General features: G+C 42.1%; 3 protein-coding genes across 3 annotated transcripts in view; 2 read left to right on the forward strand and 1 right to left on the reverse strand.

Moving 5' to 3' along the window:
* LOC125748855 (GTPase IMAP family member 8-like) overlaps positions 1-27,014 on the reverse strand; it is a 56,922-nt gene that overhangs the window by 15,254 nt on the left and 14,654 nt on the right. The window contains exons 3-5 of the mRNA XM_049025514.1: positions 25,788-26,330; positions 11,214-11,417; positions 10,456-10,681 (exon numbers count right to left, since the gene is read on the reverse strand). Coding sequence (XP_048881471.1) covers positions 10,456-10,681; positions 11,214-11,417; positions 25,788-26,330 — 973 coding nt within the window. The remainder of the gene's footprint in view (positions 1-10,455; positions 10,682-11,213; positions 11,418-25,787; positions 26,331-27,014) is intronic.
* On the forward strand, positions 3,064-5,315 carry LOC125749664 (GTPase IMAP family member 9-like). The gene is made up of 2 exons (XM_049027132.1): positions 3,064-3,708; positions 4,135-5,315. Exons 1-2 carry the CDS (start codon positions 3,687-3,689, stop codon positions 4,983-4,985), a joined length of 873 nt encoding a protein of 290 aa, XP_048883089.1. The 5' UTR covers positions 3,064-3,686; the 3' UTR covers positions 4,986-5,315.
* Positions 14,728-16,548, forward strand: LOC125749659 (GTPase IMAP family member 7-like). The gene is made up of 2 exons (XM_049027127.1): positions 14,728-14,803; positions 15,124-16,548. Exons 1-2 carry the CDS (start codon positions 14,761-14,763, stop codon positions 16,062-16,064), a joined length of 984 nt encoding a protein of 327 aa, XP_048883084.1. The 5' UTR covers positions 14,728-14,760; the 3' UTR covers positions 16,065-16,548.

Genomic DNA, 27,014 nt, shown 5'->3' on the forward strand with positions numbered 1-27,014 from the left:
TCAGGGGAGACAGGTCACTGTCATCGACACACCAGATTTCTTCGATGACTCTCTCCCTGATCCAAAGCCCCACATTGACACCTGCAGGTCTTTGGTATCAGAAGGTCCCTGTGTTTATCTTCTGGTGTTACAGCTCGGTCGCTTCACAGAGGGAGAGAAGAAGATAGTGGAGCAGACTGAACGCATGTTTGGCCCAGACGTCACACGGCGCATGATAATTCTGTTCAGTTATGGTGACGATCTGGAGGGCATCACCATTCAGGAATTCCTGAAGAATGCTCAGACAGAACTCAAAGCCCTAGTGGAGAAATGTGGGAACAGGTACCATGTCTTCAACAACAGGGACACCGGCAATAACAGTCAGGTGACAGAGCTGCTGAAAGAAGTGCATGAAATGCTGAGAATGAAAAAGAAGGATTCGGATTGTATTATTTTATAAACCACTCTGTCATTTGGGCAGTCTTTGGAATTCTTAATATTGATTTTCTCGTTGTAAAAGTTGTCATATAAACATAAGTATAATACTAAAAATGTAGAAATGAAACATCTGTATTTCAGGATTAAAAGCTAACATCATGCCACAATGTGCTAATGTTTTTTTTGTGATGACACGTCAAGAGTTTTAAATCTGTTATTACTACAGATGCACCAATCGATCAGCTAGAGACCGGCGCCGACCAGCACTAGCCAGCCAGTCTAAATATGGCTGATTTTATGAGCCAATGAAGTAGTCTGTCAACTAGTGTTACTTTTCGTATGAAGTACGGATGGCCCATATCACAATATTTTGTCATACCCAGTTGCAACTTGTATCCACCATACACATTTTCTGAGGTATCGGAAGAATCGCGATACAGCACATTTATTTCTATTTGGCAGACGGTCTTGTCCATAGCGATATACAAATAATACAAATAGCACAACATAAACATACGTGCTGTTGAGAAGCAGGCTAAGCTTAGCTACCAGTGAATGTCCAGTTACAGACACACTATTTAACCACTATAATGACAGGGCAAACTGGCAAACCGCTCACTTTTGCTTGTGTGATCAGAGGCTGCAGCACTAGCTCTCATCCCTACCCCCAAAAAGAATTTAATTCGACTCCTGCAGTGCCATTTTCATTGGAAAAGGTTACTTAAAGTATTTTAGTTACAGAAAGCTAAGTTCACCAAATGAGTGATTAGTATATTAAAATATGTTTAGTTTGCTAAGTATTATTAAACTAAGAAAATCGGAATTGGCCAGGACCGCAATCAGCAGTTCAGGCACAAAATATATCGGCAATCCGATCAGCCAGGGAAAATGCAATCGGTGCATCTATAATTATCACATACTCTAAGTGTCATGACCTGCGCGTCCAGTCCTCGTGGGTGCCACTCCCCCTGATCATCCACGTGTGTGTCCCCGATTGTGATCACTTGTTTCCTGTTATTTTCGGCTTGTCTTGTGTATTTCATTCCGCGTAGTTTCCCCAGGTCTGTCATTAATGTTGCCTATCGTGCTGTACCCTGCCCTGTCTTTTGGAGGAATAAACCCCCCCATTCCTGACTCCACGGCTTCGCTGCCTTCCGCCGAGCGATCATTACAGAATGACAGACCTCATAGAAGAAGCACCGCAGCAGATCGAGAATCGGCGTCTCGGTCTGCCGGCAGAAGTAACATCCTGGCTGAGCCAGCCCGAGGTCCAGGAGGATCCGGTGCTGGACTTGGCCAGTCGGAGCGGCGACCTCCTGATGGAGATGTCTCCGCCCAAAGACATGCACCGCATGGTAGAGATGTATGAGAACCTCCGGCAGCTGGTGCAGTGCGTTACTGAGCGGAGAGCCTCAGTTTTTCTGTCGTTAGTTGTAACTTCTGTTGGACCCTAGGTGTCTGCTTTTGTTTGCCCTGTTCCCATTCCTTTAATAAACCCCGTATTTGTCCTCTTACATGCTCCTGACTCAGGGGCAGCCACGGTTCTTCAATCTGTCGGTAGAAGACTCGCTAGACTCATCTCAGACTCCTCAGGAGGTTATGGCGATGTGGCATGAGTTAGGCGAGGTGAGGAGAGTGGTGTCATATGGGGTCTATTGTCCCCACCTAGTGGCCAAGTAATTAAATGCACAGTTAGCAACTTCTTTCTTTGCAGGATTTTATGTTAACAAACTAGCATGTAGTAATCAGAGGTAAGAATGCAACACAGCGAGTGCTTCTCAATATGCATGCTTGACCATACTTGTGTTCTCACAAACCCATTTTACATCTTCCAGTGAAGAAGACCAGTTCCAATACTAAGAAGAGAGTACAGATGATGGTAAAAATCCCTGTATGTCGTTCTTGCCCCTCCCAAGGATATTCATCCGACACCAGTGTCACATTCTCTACCATCAACAGTCTTCTTGATGTCTGCTGGAACATCGAGCATCGAGTAGCTCAGGCCATCCTCATTCCCGTGATCTTCGCCTGGGTTACATATAATCTCATATAAAATCTCATATTCATGGGCTCTCATGGTTACCCTGCATTGCTGGATTCGGCGTGACACTATCTCTGCAATGTCCTTCACCTCATGAAATAGTTACACCAGAGGTCTGCAGACTGTGTAAATTGTACATTTCCTGCCGTAGCGATATTTATCAAACCACTGTATGCCAAACACTTTATAACTGTTTCTGGTAAATCTCTGGAATTGTAGCTTAGCATCAGCTGTACCTAAGCTGTATGCTAACATTTATTATCTGCCTCTCTTGCATGTCACTTTGGACAACAGCATCTGCTCAGTAAATAAAGGCAAATGCAAAGTTGTTTCTTTTTAGTTGCCTGAATAAACTCTTTGCATTAATCCATGTCCTGAAGGAGATAATGTATATTCTAAGGCTGGACCAGAAAGCCCTGAAGTGCAATCAAAGGATGAGGCACCAGCCTGCAGTGATACAGTAACGTATGGCTTATTACGGATAAACCCGGCACTGCAGGGTACTGTACACAACTAAAGACACAGTTAAAAGTGCTGCTGTCATTGTTCACAGATGCCTGTTGATATTTTTGCTTCGCGTGATTCCCGTAGCCCCAGCTTGATTTTCCAACACACTTGGTTGAATTTGCTGCCAAATTCATTTTACTATAAATGTTTATGGCTACTGGACCGTAGTAACTGGTTATGGGGACAGAATCCAGATTGGCAGCTGACCTTCAAACATCGTCTGCAATATTCATCCTTCACCCAAGTAAATATGACAGATTCCCAAAGGTTCATGTCTGAATTTTCATGGACTAATGAGAGGTGGGGAGGCAAAGACAAGCATGTGGCTTAAAATGACTGAAACTGACAACATTCTACATGAAAGAGAGATCAGCATTATAAGGTTAATCCAAATGACATAAAAGATCCCAGCAAAAGAACAGTTCTTCTTGGTTAATGGTTCTCTTACTTTGATACTTTTTACCATGACATTCAGATCACACCTAAGACTCATTAAACCTGGTCCACTGATTACATGTAACTGCCAGCTTCACCCCCATCTGACATGTTTTACCGATCGTACTGTGATCCCTACTGTAGAGAATGTCAGTGTGTGGGAGGAGCTTCTGAGACTGAAACAATCCCAGCATCTGGGAGGGATTTCATGAGGAATGAAACATATGTAGGAAACACAAAGACTTCCTGATAGGCCGGATCTCGCATTAGTTACAGATCAACGAGAATGAGTCTTTCAGCAGAGGAAGGTTTGTTTTTATATTTCTTACTCTATTTTCAGTTTATAGTTTTAATTATAATAAACTGAGTTTCTCATTTGTTCAATAAGTAGTAAATCATTTTGCTGTGAATGACCTTCCTCACTGTCAAGCAGAGGTGGTTGATCTATAAAGGTTTTGAAGATTAAATTATGAAACTTTAAAGTAACTCATCGCGAAAATGTTACTGTTATTTAAAAACACATTTTTTCTCTTTGGAAAAATTCACTATTATAATATTATGTAATATTGTAAAATGTGTTACCTTCTTACCACTTCTTACCAATTTTTTTAGCCACCAGCCACCGGTGATATCAAGTTTCATTTGCTATGTGTGTTACTTAATGTTTCAGCAGAAATATCTAGTTCTAATACAGTAAGTTACAATTGATCTGTGCTGGTTTTTGTTTCTTGTAGGATATGAATACAATGAAGAACTTCGAATTGTCCTGTTGGGTAAAACTGGAGTAGGAAAGAGTGCTGTGGGAAACACTATACTGGGGAGGAAAGAGTTACTCTCTTGTCCCAGCTCCACCTCTGTTACCACAGACACTGTAAAGAAATGGACAATGGAAGACAACAAACTGGTAGCTGTGGTGGACACCCCAGGTCTGTTTGACACGGAGAAGCCCAATGAGCAGATACAGGAGGAGATAATGAAATGTATTAAGTTCTCCTGTCCAGGGCCACATGCTTTCCTGGTGGTGATGCAGCTGACAAGATTCACAGATGAGGAGCAAAGGTGTGTAGAGGCTCTACAGGAGATCTTTGGTGAAGAAGCAAACAAATTCATGGTTGTCCTCTTTACTCGTGGAGATGATCTTGAAGGCCAAACCATTCAGAACTTTGTCAACAATGCCCACCCCACTCTGAAGGAGGTGATCAGAAAGTGTGGAGGCAGGTACCACATCTTCAACAACAGGGACATGTCCAACAGGGCCCAAGTGAAGGAGCTGTTGGACATTATTGATGGCATGATGGCCCTGAATGGGGGAGGCTTCTACACGCAGGAGATGTATGAGGAGGCAGAGGCCAAGATCAGGGAGAAGATGGCAGAGATTAAGAGGAAGGAGTCTTTTAGTAAAACCAAGAATTTCTGGCGGGGTAAGGATAAGGAAGAGAAACTTTGCAGAGAGCTGGCAGAAAAGAGTGATCTCAACTGTGACTTTACAGAGAAGCTAAAGCAGAAAGTTAACAGTGCATACAAAGTTGTAAAAAATGTAAGTGTTCGCACAAATAAAGGTGCATCTTCCCATTTGCACAGATGAGACTGACAGTGTCTTTAAAGGGTCCTTTCAATCTTGTATGAAAAACCTAAGCCTTAATACTATTCTATGTTTGTTAAAGAATAATAATCAGTTCATGTATAATCATTTAAGACACCCTAAAATGTACAGTTTAATTGTCGGACTACATATTCTGTATGTCAGAGCGTGATTGGTCCTCCTGCACAGGGTAGTGGGGCCTGCAGTCTATCCCAGTCAGCTAAGGGCACAAAGCAGGGTAGCATGTGATTTGCATTCAATATGAAGGCTGTTATTTCATTCATTTACTTTGATCTTTATGCTGTATTACCTTTAATAAACATTATAAAGGCGTCTTTCTTTGTTTTACTAGGAACAGAATGTCAGATTAATTGTAATTCACAAATGTATTGTCATGTTTGTCTTTTTTGGAGTCATGTTACTCACCTAAATCTAAATCTTATTATTTTGACTCTTAAGACACGATAATTTGACACTTAAGAATACATTAGACACCACAAGAAGTCAGAATAGCCTATCCTTCCTTCATAAAACTCCCAATTCAGTATGAAGTCACAGGGAAAATGAGTTAATATTTACAAGCAGTCCATTATAGAGGCCAGTGGTTTATGAAATAGTTTGAAGAAATGCCATTTCTGTGTCATTTCAAAGCAGAGATAGGAAATTTATCGCATTATTATGGCACGTTAATTATAAAGTCATGACCTGTTATTACTTCATGAATCACGTTGACAGATGCAGTATTTACTTATTATTTACCCAAATGAGAGAATAATATTAGCAAAGATTTTTTATTACAGAGCTACAGTATTCCTTCCTGGCTTTAAATAAATTCAAAATCTAAAAACAAAATAGTACAATGATACTCATTCAAAGTTGACATTATAGATCAGTGGAGAGCAATCTTATCCAGAAAGGGCCACTATATATGTGGGTTTCAATACAACTCCCTAATTAGATGACTAATTAGAGGACTGATTGGCTGAAGAGTCCTCACACCTGGGTTTGATGAACAGCTGACTTAAGGGTTACCCCAAAAACCTGCATACACACCGGCCCTTTGCTCACCCGTGCCTTGGATAGGTTAACTTAACGCTGGCAAAAAATTCACAACTTATCAGCACCTGCACTCATGATTATTGTAGTGCTGGGGAACCTATCAAGCAACATGGTGGCATGTTGAACTGATGTCAAGTATAAACAGAATAATGTTTTTCCCAAAACCAGAGTCTCTAAAATGCTTATAATGCCAAAGTCTTGTGTTCCAGGCCCAGGGCAGGGGGGGGGGGGGGACTCTCATCCGAGTCCAGAGATCCAGACACAGTCAGTTCAAACCCCAGCAGACGTCAGCAGTGCATTCTGATGCTCTCTGATTTTTCTTGTTCCATGATGACAGCAGTCGCTGATGAAGCCTGATGAAATTAGGATTGAGAAAACCGAACCCCCATAAAAGCAGCCCTGCAGGAATATCTGGGATGTTCTGTACTTTCAGTTTCCTTTCTTGGTCCCTGCCTTAGTTATTGTACTTTACCTGTTTTGTCTTTGACCCCTCGCAGTCAGTTTGTTTTCTGCTTCTCCCTTGACTCTTTTGTTCTGTGTGATAAACCCCTTTTTGTTCAGAGCCGCTAAGTGGATTGTCCCTCCTTTGTCAAGCCCTGCCGTGACACTTATCTAAATGCCAATACGATTTTTCACAGGTTAGGCATTTCATAGCAAAAATAGGTGTGGGTCTTTAGAACAGAACCCGCCTGTAACCAAAGTTAGTAGTAAAATAAATCTGAAAAACAAGCAGACCTCTCCCTTTTCAAAAGACATCGTCGCAATCATATGTTCTTTTGTGTTATACTTTCAGAGAACTTTCAAGAAATACTTGGGTTACTTGTGGGAAAGTGAAAGCAACACGGAGAGCAGAAGGTGAGGTGACAAGGCTTTTGTGTTGGTTTATTTCATGGACGGGTTACTTATCACAAATGGCTGAGAGGTCAGGGGCTCCTAACACATGAGGCGGCAATGGGGTCACAATAATGTCAGTATTTTCATTTAGTCTTTGAGGATAGATTCAAAATTGCATAATATTAATACAAACGAATATAACAAAGAACAATCACCCAAGCAGGCTATGTCATGGATGTTCCTGCGTCAGTAACAGCCATTGACAGATAACAGCACTCTTCCCCCCCACAGGCTCTATACAGACTTTAGCCCCTCCTCTGGAGGAATTAACCCAATAAAGAATTAATATGGTGTCATCAGCAACTTTACAAGAATGGGTGCTAACAGTAGATTTAATGAAAAACTGCAGCACTGTGGCCTGCATATATCAGCACAGGAATGCTGTTCGTGAGGTATGATCCGATATGATCTGATTTTCCTCATTCTGTGATGGCAGCAGGTGTCGATAAAGCCTGATAAACATAGGAGCGGCAAAACCAAACCCACACAAAAGCAGCCCTGCAAGAATGTCTGGAATGTTTTACACTATCAATTTCTCGACTAGTGCCACGCTCAAAGGTACTGCTTGATGAGTGTGAAAGCTTAATCCCTCACACATATCAAACACCAGCAAACACTGGCATAAAAAGCACAATGATGTATAAAAGTATATTCTCATACTTAAACAGAATTAGTCAAACATTTGACGGCAGGTTCATTTCAGTGCACGATCCATTCTCATAATCAAACAGAAACCTGCATGAAGAAGGGAATCAAAGAGCCAGACCAAATGAACTCTTTAAGCACTCGACTTTTTCCGTCCCACCTAGTAACTTTCTGCGTCCATCAATCGTGAAACTTCCAGTGATTTTCAATAGTGAGCCATTAGTTGTGGTACCTCGGTGCGCAAAAGTGATCAGACTGACCCTTGTGCTGCATCTTTGCACGTTTTTCTCTGCAGAGCAAATGTAATCTATTGTGTATGTGAGAAAACTCATTGTTTACCATTCTAAAGCATCATTATAGAATTATAAGCATAAAACGATTTTGTTTCCGACCACCGCAGTATTAAACCAGTCAAATTATTTTGTATCTGATGGGCACGTCAGTTAAACGGCCCACTGGGAATTATCCCAAGTCTCCCGACTTGACACTCCTGGCCTGCTTGGACGTATTAGATTGCAGTGCAGTTCACAGCCCATAATTTCCATAGTGTGTGACTGAGTGTCTCCCCATGTTGGATGGATGTAAAGGCTGTTTGCTTGCCCTGCGGTTTCTGATGTAGGGTCCCAGCTGCCCACCACCGTGAAATAGATACATCACTGTGAGGTAGATTGTTTGATAGTCTGCCTTGAACTTTCATGAAGCTCAGACTTTTAACAATGAAACCCTGTTTACAGTTACAGCTGATAAAGACAGAAAGTACAGAAGCCAACCAACTGGAACGTTCAGGTTTGCAAGGAATTCAAGGAATCCAACATGGAAGAAGACACATTTTAAGTTCCATTAAACGTTTAAGTTTAAGTTCCATTAAACGTATAAATGTTATCTGAAGAAAAAAAATAATGTGTCTATTGTTTAATGGGATGTATCTAATAATGTTCTATGTTTTGATAACTATCACTGGAAAGAAAAGACATTTTATAAAAAAGACAAAGAAAGTTGTTGTGTGTGTCTTTTTTTAACACAGTCCCATTTTATTTCAAGTACAAAAATAAAAAAAAAACAAATTGTTGTTTTTTTGACTCCACTTGACTCTTGAGCCTTTAAAGATTCAAATTTAGGTGACTCATTTTCATCTTAGTGCAGTGATATTAATCATAGCCAGTTTTTAAAGGACATGACAGTTAACAGTGTAACTGGGCATTTACATTTTGTTTTTCATCATTCTTTTGGATCTTTAGCCGCTGTATCCAAAGCTTAACACATGGCATGTAACCTGCAAGACACTGTGTCTATGTGCACATATGCAGTATATAAGGAGACATACAGCTCATGTAAACCAATGATAACCGGTGCTAAATCTAATTTAACTAATTTCACTATTGTTTATTAGTATTAAAGCAAAACACATTTACACTTAGTCGTACTTTCTTTGTCATTTCTTCCATCTCTCTGAGCATTGCTGTCTTCGCCTCTTGTCATTGGGCTGCCTTGTGCCTGAATCTTCCTTCCATCTCCCGCTACACCTTCAGTCTGCTTGTGCCGTGCTTGCTGGGGGTCTCCTGGAGGTCCTCTCATAATTTTCTTTTTATAGACATCACGTTGGTCCACCTCAAGGTCTATTGACTTAAAGGTATCCTTACTATGCACCCTACTGCAGTCCTGCATGTCCTCCCTCTGCATCTCGGAGCTGCTCTCTCTGGATTGCCCCGCCCTTCTTTTCACGTAGCTGGTATTTGCTGAGTCAGTGATATTTGCTCTTTTCATGTCCTCCTTATCCCTCACATGGTGACCCTCTGTGGTGCCCAGAGCAGATGCTGTTCCTTGTGCATCGTAATCACCCATCATTTCAGGCTTCTTCTTGACTCGGTGTCTGCTGTCTTTCACAGGGGTCTTTTCTCTTTGTGACCCCGGAACCCCCCCATCCCTCCCCATTCTGGAATCCCTGACATTTACACTTGTGCTCTGTATGTCTATATTACCTCTTTTATCCAAAACCACATCTCCTTTCATATTGCCAGCATTTCCTGAATAATCATCATTTATTTCTGATTTCAGAATTTCTTGGTTACTCATCATTTTGCTCTTTTTGTTTCCAGCATTTGATTCATTGATATTCACACATATTCTTGGCATTTTGAGGTTTGCCTTCTCACCTTCAGCCATTCCAGCTTTACTTTCGACACCTTTCACAGTATCAGTCAGCTGTGTGTCCCTTGCCCCTTGTGAGTCGTTGTTCCTATCCTGCGCCTCGAGCTTCTCCACATACCTGGTGCTCTTTACACTTAGCTGTGGTGTCTGGGTAACTGGACCCCCTTTATCTCTGCCCATCTCTCCTTTCATACTGCTAGCATTTCCTGAATAATCACAATTAATTTTCAGAATTTCTTGGTTACCTGTGATATCACTATTCAGATTGTTCTTTCTGTTTTCAGCATTTGACTCATTAATATCCCTACATATTCTTCGAATTTTTAGGTTAGCATTGTCGCCTTTAGCCATTCCAGCTTTACTTTCGACACCATTCACAGAATCAGTCAGCTGTGTGTCCCCTTCATCTGTACCCAGCATAACATCCACCATGTTCAGAAGCTCTGTCACCTGCCTGTTATTGCTGGTGTCCCTGTTGTTGAAGACATGGTACCTGTTCCCACATTTCTCCACTAGGGCTTTGAGTTCTGTCTGAGCATTCTTCAGGAAGTCCTGAATGGTGATGTCCTCCAGATCGTCACCATAACTGAACAGAATTATCATGCGTCGTGTGACGTCTGGGCCAAACATGCATTCAGTCTGCTCCACTATCTTCTTCTCTCCCTCTGTGAAGCGACCGAGCTGTAACACCAGAAGATAAACACAGGGACCTTCTGATACCAAAGACCTACAGGTGTCAATGTGGGACTTCGGATCATGGAGAGAGTCATCGAAGAAATCTGGTGTGTCGATGACAGTGACCTGTCTCCCCTGAATGGACTCAGTCTGCTGTTTACACTCTGTGGTCACTGGTTTGCTGCTGAGGACGGACTGGAACCCTTTTCTGCCCAGTATGGTGTTTCCAGAGCAGCTCTTCCCTGAGCCTCTCCTGCCCAGCAGCACCAGTGTGACAGCTAAAAGAAAAATAATTTTGTGAAGTTAATTACAATGCCATGCCTGATTTCCAGTACAATTGTATGCAAACAATGAGATTTTAAATAAATGGTTGTATATTCCCTTGGTTACAGAGATCCATCCATCCATCCATTTTCCAAACCGCTTATCCTACTGGGTTGCGGGGGTTCCGGAGCCTATCCCGGAAGCATTGGGCACGAGGCAGGGAACAACCCAGGATGGGGGGCCAGCCCATCGCAGGGCACACTCACACACCACTCGGTTACAGAGATGTTTATCAAAAATGTATAATTTCCATAAGGTGCTATTATTTCTTTAAGAATGACAAACTGCTAAAACAACATAAACGTTTTTCTGTGGTTTTTCTCTCTCACTTGTTCCTTAGAGCCTAAAATGAGATCATCATCCAGCAACCTTGCATATAACAATTAACTTGAAAGCGTTCATATTCATAAATCATTCCCAATCAGACCAGGGCCAAAGGCAGGGTGGGGGGGGGGGGGGGGAGGGTAGGTGGTCCGGCAACTCTACCAATAGTATCCTGCTTTTCAAAGCTGCCATTGTCATCTTCTGTCATTCCCAGCTTCCTTTTGAAACGATGCGTAGAATCATTCACTTGTATCTCGATTCTCCGAACTGCTGAGTCGTTGCTCCTATCGTGCGCCTCCAGCTTCTCCACATACCTGGTGCTCTTTACACTTAGCTGTGGTGTCTGGGTAACTGGGCCCCCTTTATCTCTGTCCAGCATAACATCCACCATGTTCAGAAGCTCAGCCACCTGCCTGTTATTGCTGGTGTCCCTGTTGTTGAAGACATGGTACCTGTTCCCACATTTCTCCACTAGGGCTTTGAGTTCTGTCTGAGCATTCTTCAGGAAGTCCTGAATGGTGATGTCCTCCAGATCGTCACCATAACTGAACAGAATTATCATGCGTCGTGTGACGTCTGGGCCAAACATACGTTCAGTCTGCTCCACTATCTTCTTCTCTCCCTCTGTGAAGCGACCGAGCTGTAACACCAGAAGATAAACACAGGGACCTTCTGCCAAGGAACTACATCTGTTAATGTGATACTTAGGATGAGGGAGAGAGTCATCGAAGAAATCTGGTGTGTCGATGACAGTGACCTGTCTCCCCTGAATGGACTCAGTCTGCTTTTTACACTCTGTGGTCACTGGTTTGCTGCTGAGGACGGACTGGAACCCTTTTCTGCCCAGTATGGTGTTTCCAGAGCAGCTCTTCCCTGAGCCTCTCCTGCCCAGAAGCACCAGTGTGACAGCTAAAGGAAATAAAGTTTGTAACCAAAAATTCCTGATTTCCAGTAAAAAAAAAGAAACACCCTAAAATCAGTTTTATTTCCTCTTGGTTACATAAGGATGTTTTAGCAGAAATGTTTTCTTTCACGCAAGTGAATGTTTTAGTTATGAATGATAAGCTGGTAACACTGACCCCTAGTGGGCATATATTTATATGTTATTGCTTGCTGCACAATAATCACATTAAATGAGCACATCTTTGCTTTGTTTGTTCAAGTTATATTTCCATTAAGTGTTTTTATAAGCAGGCAGTTTCTCATGTGAAATACAGATTATAAGTGATTTAAATTTTAAAACATGATTAAAATTTTTTTGCTGTCCAAAAGCATAAATATCTAAGTTGGAAAAATGTTTAAAAGTTACATAACTTGATCATTAATTGAGTCATAGGAAAAACATACAACAGAGATTTTCTAGGTAGAACAAGCTGTTCAGCAAATGAAATAATGACACGACATAGTCCTGCTTTTCAAAGGCTCATTTTTTTTAACAAGAGTTGAATACTTACTATCAGCCTTAGTCATTCCTGTTTGTGCACCGGCAACAAGCCTGAACTTTCCGCTAATGTCTCCCTGAGAGACAGTGCGTTTGGTGTATTTTAAGTGAGGGCGGGAGCATTGGATGGGAGGTACTTCACATTACTCGGCACACAAATACCCTCAGCACGCCTCAGCATTACTCTGTATCCAAATAAAGGAAGCAGTGAATCGCTGCAGGTTTGAAGTTGAAGAAGCATAAGCTCCATAACTGTATGGATTTCAAATTTTTTTGTCGTTTTGAAATCATTTTCATTTTGTTTTGTCTGTCTAATTTACATAACAGTCTCATTTCTGATTATTTTTTGAACAATAAAACAAAGAAGTTTGTATAAATATGGTCCCGTGAAGTGTACACAAAACTGACCCCGGACTCAGTCTCTCCTCAGCTTTGGCTCGGATTAAAAAGCTAAAAACAAAAATCCATGCATTTTTCAAATTTCACCATCAGCTCACATAATTTACTTAATTCTAATTAAATTAATTAAAAGTCAATGAGGTTATCATTAGCCATAAGGTGGTGAGCATTGGATGGGAGGTACTTCACATTACTCGGCACACAAATACCCTCAGCACGCCTCAGCATTACTCTGTATCCAAATAAAGGAAGCAGTGAGATTTAAAGTTGTTTTCGCTTTCAAAGTCGGCTCATTAGGCAGCTTAGGCAGTCGCCTAGACGGCCGACGTCGGAGTTAATTGGTTGAAAGTGCTCTCACACTTTGCGGTGCTGACACAGAACAGCCGCCAATTCCCCTTCGTCTCAGGCGACGTGCATCACACTGCTGCTCTGCAGGGTAGCCGTACCTTGGCAGTTAATCGCATATAATCGTCATGTGATAATGTCGCTGTGCATTGCTGTAGTGATGCGAGTGGAGTGAAGCTCACCTAGGGTGACCCATGCGCTTCAGCCTGTACTGTTCAGATTTGGGTTTCAGTGTTACAGTGGAAGCCTGAAGGTGAATGGTCAAAAAAAGGGTTAAAGGACCTTAAAGTAACTGTATGGATTTCAAATGGGTTTTTTGATCGTTTTGAAATAATTTTCGTTTTGTTGAAAGATTTGTGTAATTTACATAACAGTCTCATTTCTGATTATTTTTTTGGAACATTATAGCTTGTATAAATATGGTCCCGTGAAGTGCACACAAAACTGACCCCGGACTCAGTCTCTCCTCAGCTTTTGCTCGGATTAAAAGGCCGATACACCAGTTGGTCTGATAATGAAAAGTGGCCGAGGACAAGAGGGCAGAGCGTGGTGCCTGTAACACCTGCCACCTAACAGAAGACCTTCCCTCCCCATTTCCCTCCCACCAGATCTGTTTACCTGTTTCATTCACTTACTGAAATCTTGCTTTCTGCCAACAGATTTTCTGCCAGTTAGTTGGAAGTGGTGTGGAAGTATAAGGATAATAGGGAGATTATCTGTTAGGGAGATTATCTGCCGCCTCGTCATGAAATTCAGAAAATGTAATAATAATAGTTAACAAATTAGGCATAAACATATGCATCGCCATTGGGTGGTGTTCATAAGCGGCTACTGAATTCCCCTATTAGGATATACGAGGTACATGTTATTTTACAGACTCACTTCTTGCACAACATCAGGACCAGACTAACTGGTTAGCTGAGCACGCTACCAAAGCAAACAAGTACAAAACATGTTTTAAGATGCATGAATGTACGTGTTAAGTACACCAACATTTTAAAATTCCAGCATTGAATACACTGCAGTCTGTATTTGGACAGACTCTTCACATACTGTTCATATTCTTCATACTTTTCAGATATATTGATATTGTGTTTTGTTTGCAGTGAAACATTACTGTAGTTCAGCTTTGACTTCACCTTTAGATTATGAATAATGTATATACACTTTTGTATAAAACAGTTTAAATATTCCAAAACTACGTACATTTAACTGAATATGCAAAGAAACGCATGAGGCAAACGTGAATTATGATTCATGTGTTACACAAATATGACATTTTCTTTGTTTTGAAAGATTCACAAATGGAACAAGACTTTGATTGTCTGTTGCATTTCTGGGACAGGATACGAAAAATTCTGCCGTGTTCATACCAACAGAGATATCACCTGGAGGAGGTGCCTTTGGTACTATCGAACGAAGTCAGAGCGAAGTCTGTGGGAGGGAGCATTGAGTGGGAGTTTCTCTTAGATGGTATATGAAAATGTCTTTGTAAGGCCTGGCAGACCTCTCCTGCCGCAGACTATGAGCTGTCTTCAGGGGGAAATGGCTCTGACGATAAGCAAAGGTGGGTTGGCATATTGTCTTCAACGTGCCTTGATTGTTCTGGAGTAATTGTATCCATTCACAGTGTAGACCATATAATCAGACTTTTGAATGCTGGATTTTCTTATTTTTGTTAGATTATGTTCAGAAAGTGTGAAATAATGTTTGTAACCATGATATTCAGTATCAATAAAACTGAGCACAACCTAATACTTTTGACTGAATATTCGCATCGCATACTGATGGGTGAAGTTTGCTGTGCTTAGATGTTTACATGGCTTTGAACTTCACTGTGCTTTTAAGTATCAATAAACCTTAACATCTAAGTATTCTTACTCACAGCTGGAGGTGAAACGTACGGAGAAGAAGGACCTCAAAACCCCTTTGGCTGTCCCCAGATGAGGATTGTCCTGCTGGGTAAAACAGGAGTGGGGAAAAGTGCAGTTGGAAACACCATCCTGGGCAGGAAACAGTTTGAATCTGCTCTCAGAAGTGCTTCAGTCACCAGCCAATGTCGAAAGGAAGATGCCATAGTATGTGATAGACCCATTTCCGTTATCGACACCCCAGGTCTGTTTGACACTGAGCAGCCCAACAATGAAATACTGAAAGAGATAGTGAAATGTATCCAGGTCTCCTGTCCAGGGCCGCATGCTTTTCTCTTGGTGATGCAGCTGAACAGATTCACAAATGAGGAGAAGATGTGTGTCGAAGCTCTGCAGGAGATCTTTGGTGAAGAAGCGAATAAATTTATGATCATCCTGTTCACTCGTGGAGATGACCTCCAAAAGCAGACCATTCGTGACTTTATCAGGCATGCTCACCCAGACCTGAAGGAGGTGATCAGGAAGTGTGGAAGCAGATACTGTGTCTTTAACAACAAGAAACTATCCAACAGGGATCAAGTGAAAGAACTGCTGGACATGATTGACAAGATGATGGCCGTGAATGGAGACAGCTTTTACACCCAGGAGATGTACAAGGAGGCAGAGGCAAAGATCAGGGAGAAGGAGGAGGAGATCAAGAAAGCAGCCATAGAGAAGAAAAGACTCCACCGAGAAAAACTACAGAAAGAACGATTAGAAAGAGCAGAAGATCTTGCAGAAAAGCTGAGAGAAGCACTGGACATGGAGATTGAAAAACGGTTGGGTGTTATCAGGATGGAATACGAGCAGAAGCTGAGGGAAGCGCGAAGAGAGGCAGAGGAGTCTGATTTCCAGATGAGTTTCACAGAGAACCTGAAGATGAAGGTTTTCAAGGCTTTCAGGATTGTAAAAAAATAAAGTTACTGATGCCTTGTAGGATGGCGAGATGAACATCGCTTCAGGTCCCAAATCTCTCCTCAGGGGCACCTCCACCAATCCATGCATTTTTTAAATTTCACCATCAGCTCACTTAATTCTTCAATTAAATTAGTTAAAAGTCAATGAGGTTATCATTAGCCATAAGGGGGTGAGTTAGTAATGAAGTCAAAAAATATGTATTTGTCTTGCATGGTTGCCGCAAATACTGTGGTGACTTCATGAGAGGTTTCATTTTCATTTATAGTTATTTTATAATATGCAATTTAAATTCATATATAAAGCATTTGCAGGATTACCAGGATTTCATGTTTCCATGCTATACTGTTATACTGTATGTTAATCAGTGCTTTTGTGTATTTATATGCTTATTGCTGTATTTTCTACTCTTACTTTTAATATATTTTTGTAAGTGGGTTTTAAGGTTGATGTACTTACAATAAAATATGCTTTTCCTTGACACACATTAATCGGTTTGTCTAATAAATTGGAGTGTTTACAGACTCCGTTTGGGTGTGACAATTCAGCACTAAATTCCATAAAACCACATCCTTGCTGTAAAATGCAGTACAAAAGGGACGACACGGATCACTAAACTGACACTATCCTTAACACTTATTCAGCTCCAAACACATGTACAAGTGTCACTTCTTGAAGTGAGCTACTATATACCTGAGTTTTCACTTTTCAGGTTTTCAGTTGTAACATTCAAACTGCAACAAACTATTTAATAACTTTTTCACCTCCTTCTTATGACATCTTTCAGTATTTTTAAATATCACTGACAAACTAATAACTTTACATACTCTATAGACCCTGATGCCCAGAGGTATACATTAGATGGATGAGGGCAGAAAGAATATATTTGTTAGTGTAACCTTGCTGTCAATGTCTTTATTTTAGTGTTCAGTCCTCCACAGTACAAAATACAAGAGAATTAAGAACAGTAAGTACAGGTAGATCCACCACTGGATGAACTAACATGCTGAACCTTCAGCAAAATGTTTGGGTGGATCTAAGACCTATTTGACAGAGCTTAATTAGCCTTTATACACTTGCGCCCAAAATTCCTTTGATACCCTTAGATTACAACAAAACTTACTGTTTGTGTGCAAAAGATTCAATCCCACCATGCGATCTGTGAGCTCATACATGAAATCGCATTAGTTTCTCAATGACAGTAGGTCTGTAATTTTCCAAATATGAGTATATTTGGACTTGTCTCTAAGTATTGGTAAATATTGGTACTAAAACTGACAGCATTCCACATTAAAGAGAGATCAGCGTTGTGAGGTTAGTGCACAATAATTTAATGTACACCAGTAAAAGAACAGTAGGTTAATGGCTGTTTCTTTGATACTTATTACCTTGACATTCAGATCACACCTAAGACTCATTAAATCTGGTCCACTGATTACATTTAACTGCCAGCTTCACCCCCATCTGACATGTTTTACCGATCGCTCTGTGATCCCTACTGTAGAGAATGTCAGTGTGTGGGAGGAGCTTCTGAGACTGAAACAATCCCAGCATCTGGGAGGGATTTCATGAGGAATGAAACATATGTAGGACACACAAAGACTTCCTGATAGGCCGGATCTCGCATCAGTTACAGATCAACGAGAATGAGTCTTTCAGCAGAGGAAGGTTTGTTTTTATATTTCTTACTATATCTTCAGTTTATAGTTTTAATTATAATAAACTGAGTTTCTCATTTGTTCAGTAAGTAGTAAATCATTTTGCTGTGAATGACCTTCGTCATTGTCAAGCAGAGGTGGCTGATCTATAAAGGCAGAGGAGCCAGTAGCACCAGTGTTTTTAGGGTTAAATTATGAAACAAGTAACTTTAAATTAGCTCATCGCTAAAATGTTACTGTCATTTAAAAACACATTTGGTCTCTTCTTTGGAAAAATTCACTATTATAATACTGTAACATGATCTGCTCACCCTGCCACTAGTGAATAGATTCATTTGCTATGTGTGTTACTTAATGTTTCAGCAGAAATTTCTATTTCTAATAACTTGCAATTGATCTGTGCTGGTTTTTGTTTCTTGTAGGATATGAATACAATGAAGAACTCCGGATTGTCCTGTTGGGTAAAACTGGAGTAGGAAAGAGTGCTGTGGGAAACACCATACTGGGGAGGGAAGAGTTAGACTCATGTCTCAGCTCCACCTCTGTTACCACAGACACTGTAAAGAAATGGACAATGGAAGACAACAAACTGGTAGCTGTGGTGGACACCCCAGGTCTGTTTGACACGGAGAAGCCCAATGAGCAGATACAGGAGGAGATAATGAAATGTATTAAGTTCTCCTGTCCAGGGCCACATGCTTTCCTGGTGGTGATGCAGCTGACCAGATTCACAAATGAGGAGAAGATGTGTGTCGAAGCTCTGCAGGAGATCTTTGGTGAAGAAGCAAGCAAGTTTATGATCATCCTGTTCACTCGTGGAGATGATCTTGAAGACGAAACCATTCAGAACTTTGTCAACAATGCCCACCCTACTCTGAAAGATGTGATCAGAAAGTGTGGAGGCAGGTGCCACGTCTTCAACAACAGGGACATGTCCAACAGGGCCCAAGTGAAGGAACTGCTGGACATTATTGATGGCATGATGGCCATGAATGGGGGAGGCTTCTACACGCAGGAGATGTATGAGGAGGCAGAGGCCAAGATCAGGGAGAAGATGGCAGAGATTAAGAGGAAGGAGATTTTGGATAAAGTTAAGAATTTCTGGCGGGATAAGAATGAGGAAGAGAAACATTACAGACAGATGGCAGAAAAGAGTGATCTCAACTGTGCCTTTAAAGGGAATCTAAAGCAGAAAGTTCATAATGCATACAAAGTTGCACAAAATTGATGTGTTTTGTGCAAATAAACATGCATTTTCCCATTTGTGCAGATGAGACTGACAGTGTCTTTAAAGGGTCCTTACAATGTTGTACAACAAACAAAAGCCTTGGTATTCTTTTATGGTGAATAAAGAATAACAGCGAGTCTTACCTACCATGAAGGAATCATATGACTGTATCATTTAAGACACCCTAAAATGTACAGTTTAATTCTCGGACTACATATTCCATGTATTCTGTACGTCAGAGCGTGATTGGTCCTCCTGCACAGGGTAGTGGGGCCTGCAGTCTATCCCAGTCAGCTAAGGGCACAAAGCAGGGCAGCATGTGGTTTGCATTCAATATGAAGGCTGTTATTTCATTCATTTGCTTTGATCTTTATGCTGTATTACCTTTAATAAACATTATGAAGGTGACTTTCTTCGTTTTACTGAGAACAGAATGTCAGATTAATTGTAATTCACAAATGTATTGTCATGTTCGTCTTTTTTGGAGTCATGTTACTCACCTAAATCTAAATCTCATTATTTTGACTCTTAAGACACCATAATTTGACACTTAAGAATACATTAGACACCACAGGGAGTCAGAATAGCCTATCCTTCCTTCATAAAACTCCCAATTCAGTATGAAGTCACAGGGAAAATGAGTTAATATTTACAAGCAGTTCATTATATAGGCCAGTGGTTTTTGAAATAGTTTGAAGAAATGCCACTGAATGTCATTTCAAAGCAGAGCTAAGAAATTTATCGCATTAATGTGGCACGTTAATTTTAAAGTCATGACCTGTTATTACTTCATGAATCACGTTGACAGATGCAGTATTTACGTATTATTTACCCAAATGAGAGAATATAATTAGCAAAGATTTTTTTATTACAGAGCTACAATATTCCTTCCTGGCTTTAAATAAATTCAAAATCTAAAAACAAAATAGTACAATGATACTCATTCAAAGTTGACATTATAGATCAGGGAAGAGCAATCTTATCCAGAAAGGGCCACTATGTATGTGGGTTTCAGTACAACTCCCTAATTAGATGACTAATTAGAGGACTGATTGGCTGAAGAGTCCTCACACCTGGGTTTGATGAACAGCTGACTTAAGGGTTACCCCAAAAACCTGCATACACACCGGCCCTTTGCTCACCCGTGCCTTGGATAGGTTAACTTAACGCTGGCAAAAAATTCACAACTTATCAGCACCTACACTCATGATTATTGTAGTGCTGGGGAACCTATCAAGCAACATGGTGGCATGTTGAACTGATGTCAAGTATAAACAGAATAATGTTTTTCCCAAAACCAGAGTCTCTAAAATGCTTATAATGCCAAAGTTTTGTGTTCAAGGCCCAGGGCAGGGGGGGGGGGGCTCTCATCCGAGTCCAGAGATCCAGACACAGTCAGTTCAAACCCCAGCAGCTGCCTTGGCTGCACCCACCTTGCTAGTCACTGCCTCACCGGTGCCCACCTCCGTAGCAGCTGTCTCGCCTACACCAGCCTTGCCAGCGGCTGCCTTTCCTTTGGTCGCTTCATCAGTGGCTATTGCCTGCTGCCACCCATCTCACAGGCTCTTCAGCAAACTCACCCGAGCAAGACCCAGTGGATCCCCCCGCTAGAGGATCTGGAGTAAGATCCAGTGGGCATTTCCTCAGTGTCTGACCCTGGTCACTCTTGCTCCAGTTCAATGTCCATGATTGCCAGGCTGCTGGTTCCTGCCCCAGTCTCCATTCTCCCATTCTCACAGAGGTCACCAGGGACAAGGACACCTCCATCATCTCTCCATGTCCCGCAGAGGTTATTGAGGGTATGGTCCTCGTCAGCGACTCTCGGCCCCATTTCCAGCAACCTTACCTGAGCGCACAGGCTGTTTACGGAGCCCTCATGTGTCTCTGGTCCTTACTCCCATCACTCCTGTCCATCTTCACATGTTCCAGCAGTTTCACCACCGCTGCTCAGTCCAGGTTCACTCTCCCTGCACCCTCCGTCTAAGTCTATTAATGAAGATTTGTCATTAAAGAAAGACTGTATTAAGGTATTCTTGATTTACAACTTTTTAAGGCTTTATTTGAAAGTACACATTGATATACACATTACAACATCAGTATGTACTCAATATGGGATCATATAAAGGTGTATTATAGGCATATTTACACACATGTGAGTTAATAATTTAACAGCTCTTGGAAAATAGCTCCACTGTTTTCATGTATATCAGCAAAGAGGACGTCAGCAGTGCATTCTGATGTTCTCTGATTTTTCTTGTTCCATGACGACAGCAGTCGCTGATGAAGCCTGATGAAATTAGGATTGAGAAAACCGAACCCCCATAAAAGCAGCCCTGCAGGAATATCTGGGATGTTCTGTACTTTCAGTTTCCTTTCTTGCTCCCTGCCTTAGTTATTGTACTTTACCTGTTTTGTCTTTGACCCCTCGCAGTCAGTTAGTTTTCTGCTTCTCCCTTTATCTCTTTTGTTCTGTGTGATAAAACCCTTTTTGTTCAGAGCTACTAAGTGGATTGTCCTTCCTTTGTCAAGCCCTGCCGTAACATTTATCTAAATGCCAATACGATTTTTCACAGGTTAGGCATTTCATAGCAAAAATAGGTGTGGGTCTTTAGAACAGAACCCGCCTGTAACCAAAGTTAGTAGTAAAATAAATCTGAAAAACAAACAGACCTCTCCCTTCTCAAAAGACATCGTCGCAATCATATTTTCCTGTGTGTTATACTTTCAGAGAACTTTCAAGAAATACTTGGGTTACTTGTGGGAAAGTGAAAGCAACACGGAGAGCAGAAGGCAGGGTGACAAGGCTTTTGTGTTGGTTTATTTAATGGACGGGTTACTTATCACAAATGGCTGAGAGGTCAGGGGCCCCAAACACCAGAGCAGGCAATGGAGTCCCACTAGTATTTAGTCTTCAGGGAAAGGGGCAGAATTGGTCTCCAGTGGAGGCCACTCAGCCCGCATCTCCATTCCAGTGTTTCCAGTCCTCAGCCCAGAGAAGCCCCCATCTACTTCTCCAGTATTTGGCCCTGAGGAGGCAGCATCACCTGATTGCCCAGCTGCTATGTTGCTGTAAGTGTCGGCTAACTGCCACATCGCCTCCAGTGTCTGTCCTGCCAGCTACTGCTTCACTGCCAGCCACTGTCCCATAGCAAACTCAACCAGGCAAGACCCAGTGGATCCCCCCGCTAGAGGATCTGGAGTAAGATCCAGTGGGCATTTCCTCAGTGTCCAACCCTGTTCACTCTTGCTCCAGTTCAATGTCCATGATTGCCAGGCTGCTGGTTCCTGCCCCAGTCTCCATTCTCCCATTCTCACAGAGGTCGCCAGGGACCAGGACACCTCCATCATCTCTCCATGTCCCGCAGAGGTTATCGAGGGTATGGTCCTCGTCAGCGACTCTCGGCCCCATTTCCAGCAACCTTACCTGAGCGCATAGGCTGTTTACGGAGCCCTCATGTGTCTCTGGTCCTTACTCCCATCACTCCTGTCCATCTTCATATGTTCCAGCAGTTTCACCACCGCTGCTCAGTCCAGGTTCACTCTCCCAGCACCCTCTGTCTAAGTCTATTATTGAAGATTTGTCATTAAAGAAAGACTGTATTAAGGTATTCTTGGTTTACGACTTTTTAAGGCTTTATTTGAAAGTACACATTGATATACACATTACAACATCAGTATGTACTCAATATGGGATCATATAAAGGTGTATTATAGGCATATTTACACACATGTGAGTTATTAATTTAACAGCTCTTGGAAAATAGCTGCACTGTTTTCATGTATATCAGCAAAGAGGACGTCAGCAGTGCATTCTGATGCTCTCTGATTTTTCTTGTTCCATGACGATAGCAGTCGCTGATGAAGCCTGATGAAATTAGGATTGAGAAAACCGAACCCCCATAAAAGCAGCCCTGCAGGAATATCTGGGATGTTCTGTACTTTCAGTTTCCTTTCTTGCTCCCTGCCTTAGTTATTGTACTTTACCTGTTTTGTCTTTGACCCCTCGCAGTCAGTTTGTTTTCTGCTTCTCCCTTTATCTTTTGTTCTGTGTGATAAAACCCTTTTTGTTCAGAGCTACTAAGTGGATTGTCCTTCCTTTGTCAAGCCCTGCCATAACATTTATCTAAATGCCAATACGATTTTTCACAGGTTAGGCATTTCATAGCAAAAATAGGTGTGGGTCTTTAGAACAGAACCCGCCTGTAACCAAAGTTAGTAGTAAAATAAATCTGAAAAACAAACAGACCTCTCCCTTCTCAAAAGACATCATTGCAATCATATTTTCCTGTGTGTTATACTTTCAGAGAACTTTCAAGAAATACTTGGGTTACTTGTGTGAAAGTGAAAGCAACACGGAGAGCAGAAGGCAGGGTGACAAGGCTTTTGTGTTGGTTTATTTCATGGACGGGTTACTTATCACACATGGCTGAGAGGTCAGGGGCCCCAAACACCAGAGCAGGCAATGGAGTCCCACTAGAATTTAGTCTTCAGGGAAAGGGGAAGAATTGGTCTCCAGTGGAGGCCACTCAGCCCGCATCTCCATTCCAGTGTTTCCAGTCCTCAGTCCAGAGAAGCCCCCATCTACTTCTCCAGTATTTGGCCCTGAGGAGGCAGCATCACCTGATTGCCCAGCTGCTATGTTGTTGTCAGTTTCGGCTAACTGCCACATCGCCTCCAGTGCCTGTCCTGCCAGCTACTGCTTCACTGCCAGCCACTGTCCCATAGCAAACTCAACCAAGCAAGACCCAGTGGATCCCCCCGCTAGAGGATCTGGAGTAAGATCCAGTGGGCATTTCCTCTGTGTCCAACTTTGGTCACCCTTACTCCAGTTCAATGTCCATGATTGCCAGGCTGCTGGTTCCTGCCCCAGTCTCCATTCTCCCATTCTCACAGAGGTCACCAGGGACAAGGACACCTCCATCATCTCTCCATGTCCCGCAGAGGTTATCGAGGGTATGGTACTCGTCAGCGACTCTCTGCCCCATTTCCAGCAACCCCGCCTGAGTCCACAGGCTGTTTATGGATCCATAATCTGCCTGTGGTCCTTACTCCCATCACCCCTGTCCCATCTTCATATGTTCCAGCAGCTTCAACCTTAGTCATTTGTATGATATCTGTTGGTCCTTTGCAGTAGTCAGTGCTTTCCTTCTGGTGTTACAGCTGGGTTGCTTCAGAAAGAGAGAGAGGGAGATTATGTCACATGATGTAAGTTCTAATGAAGAAATGGAGGAACAGGTACTATTTCTTCAAGAATAGGGACACCAGGACTTGTGGGTAGGTGACAGAAGAGTTCCTGAAATGGTGGATTATATGCTGGGCAGAGGTAAAAGGGGCCAAATTACACCGAAATAGCAAATAAATATAAATATACCCAGGTATACTGGCATCATGTACAATACTGCAGTATACAGTAGATGGTATCCCCCAGAGCAGTCAGAGAGGCTCCAAAGAATGAAGGCAGTGATGGAGAGATGCAGATCATTAGAGCAAAACCATTTCAGGGCATACAGTCGTGGTCAAAAGTTTGGAGAATGACAGAAGGGTCACGTCACAGAACACTGGGGGAGGCTGAAGGCTCCGTAGCCGTGAAAGGTTTATTAATCAAGAGGCAACCAAAGACAGAATCGGTGGGCAAAATCGCCGTTGTGCCCTAGTCTTGTGCCACATTCAAAAACACTCAGATAACATTTATATGTTTAAAGGAACTTCAACTTGCTTGTTTTATCAAAATGTGTCTTCTTCCATCTCGGATTCCTTGAATTCCTTGCAAACCTGAACATTCCAGTTGGTTGGCTTCTGTCCTTTCTGTCTTTATCAGCTGTAACTGTAAACAGGGTTTCATTGTTAAAAGTCTGAGCTTCATGAAAGTTCAAGGCAGACTATCAAACAATCTACCTCCCAGTGATGTATCTATTTCACGGTGGTGGGCAGCTGGGACCCTACATCAGAAACCACAGGGCAAGCAAACAGCCTTTACATCCATCCAACATGGGGAGACACTCAGTCACACACTATGGAAATTATAGGCTGTGAGCCGCACTGCAATCTAATACGTCCAAGCAGGCCAGGAGTGTCAAGTCGGGAGACTTGGGATAATTCCCAGTGGGCTGTTTAACTGACGTGCCTATCAGATATAAAATACGTATCTGGAATTGTTCTATATTTTGCTAACTGTCATTGGAAAGACATTTAATAAATAAAGACAAAGCTTTCATGTGTTTTTTTTAACACAGTTCCATTTTATTTCAAGTACAACAATTAAAAACATATATAATGATATTGGTTCTATTAAGCTCATTTGCATGCTGTAAACTAATTACTGTATTTGCAATGAATGGAGAAAGATAAGTAAGTCAATTTAGAGACAGAACTTGAGTTGCCACTGACTCCACTTGAGTCTTGAACCTTTAAAGATTGAAATTTATGTCACTCAGTTTCATCTTAGTGCAGTGATATTAATCATAGCCAGTTTTTAAAGGACATGACAGTTAACAGTGTAACTGGGCATTTACATTTTGTTTTTCATCATTCTTTTGGATATTTAGCCGTTGTATTCAAAGCTTAACACATGGCATGTAACCTTCAAGACACTGTGTCTATGTGCACATATGCAGTATATATTAGTTTATTAGTATTAGAGCAAAACACATTTAGACTTCGTACTAAATGTCGTCGTACTTCCTTTGTCATTTCTTCCATCTCTCTGAGCATTGCTGTCTTCGCCTCTTGTCACTGGGCTGCCTTGCGGCTGCATCTTCCTTCCATCTCTCATAGCACCTTCAAGTTTCATTCTATACTTCCTTTTGACACCATTCACAGAATCAGTCAGCTGTGTGTCACCTGTACCCAGCATAACATCCACCATGTTCAGAAGCTCTGCCACCTGCCTGTTATTGCTGGTGTCCCTGTTGTTGAAGACATGGTACCTCTTCCCGCATTTCTCCACTAGGGCTTTGAGTTCTGTCTGAGCATTCTTCAGGAAGTCCTGAATGGTGATGCCCTCCAGATCGTCACCATAACTGAACAGAATTATCATGCGCCGTGTGACGTCTGGGCCAAACATGCGTTCAGTCTGCTCCACTATCTTCTTCTCTCCCTCTGTGAAGCGACCGAGCTGTAACACCAGAAGATAAACACAGGGACCTTCTGCCAAGGAACTACATCTGTTAATGTGATACTTAGGATGAGGGAGAGAGTCATCGAAGAAATCTGGTGTGTCGATGACAGTGACCTGTCTCCCCTGAATGGACTCAGTCTGTTTTTTACACTCTGTGGTCACTGGTTTGCTGCTGAGGATGGACTGGAACCCTTTTCTGCCCAGTATGGTGTTTCCACAGCAGCTCTTCCCTGAGCCTCTCCTGCCCAGCAGCACCAGTGTGACAGCTAAAGGAAATAAAGTTTGTAACCAAAAATTCCTGATTTCCAGTAAAAAAAACCAAACTATCACCCTAAAATCAGTTTTATTTCCTCTTGGTTACATAAGGATGTTTTAGCATAAATTTTCCTTCCACATAAGTGCGTGTTTTAGTTATGGATGATAAGCTGGTAACACTGACCCCTAGTGGGATTATTATCCATCGCCTTTGATACAACAACTAATTCAACAGAGTTCATATATTTATATGTTTATATGTTGCTACACAATCCATCCATTTTAGAACCGCTTATCCTACTGGGTCGCGGGGGGTCCGGAGCCTATCCCGGAAGCAATGGGCACGAGGCAGGGAACAACCCAGGATGGGGGGCCAGCCCATCGCAGGGCACACTCACACACCATTCACTCACACATGCACACCTACGGGCAATTTAGCAACTCCATTTAGCCTCAGCATGTTTTTGGACTGTGGGGGGAAACCGGAGTACCCGGAGGAAACCCCACGACGACATGGGGAGAACATACAAACTCCACACTCATGTGACCCAGGCGGAGACTCAAACCCGGGTCCCAGAGGTGTGAGGCAACAGTGCTAACCACTGCACCACCATGCCACCCCACTGCACAAAAATCACATTAAATGAGCACATCTTTGCTGTGTTTGTTGAAGTTCTATTTCCATTTAAATTTAA

The sequence above is a fragment of the Brienomyrus brachyistius genome, chromosome 9, assembly GCF_023856365.1.
Source record: "Brienomyrus brachyistius isolate T26 chromosome 9, BBRACH_0.4, whole genome shotgun sequence".
In the NCBI taxonomy this organism is placed as follows: Eukaryota; Metazoa; Chordata; class Actinopteri; order Osteoglossiformes; family Mormyridae; genus Brienomyrus; species Brienomyrus brachyistius.

Excerpts from the sequence above, each read along its gene's own strand:
- LOC125749664 (XM_049027132.1), top strand. The coding sequence starts at position 3,687 with ATGAGTCTTTCAGCAGAGGAAG. Across the intron at positions 3,709-4,134 it reads GAGTCTTTCAGCAGAGGAAG|GATATGAATACAATGAAGAA; the intron begins GTTTGTTTTTAT and ends TGTTTCTTGTAG.
- LOC125749659 (XM_049027127.1), top strand. The coding sequence starts at position 14,761 with ATGAGCTGTCTTCAGGGGGAAATGGCTCTGACGATAAGCAAAG. Across the intron at positions 14,804-15,123 it reads GGCTCTGACGATAAGCAAAG|CTGGAGGTGAAACGTACGGA; the intron begins GTGGGTTGGCAT and ends TCTTACTCACAG.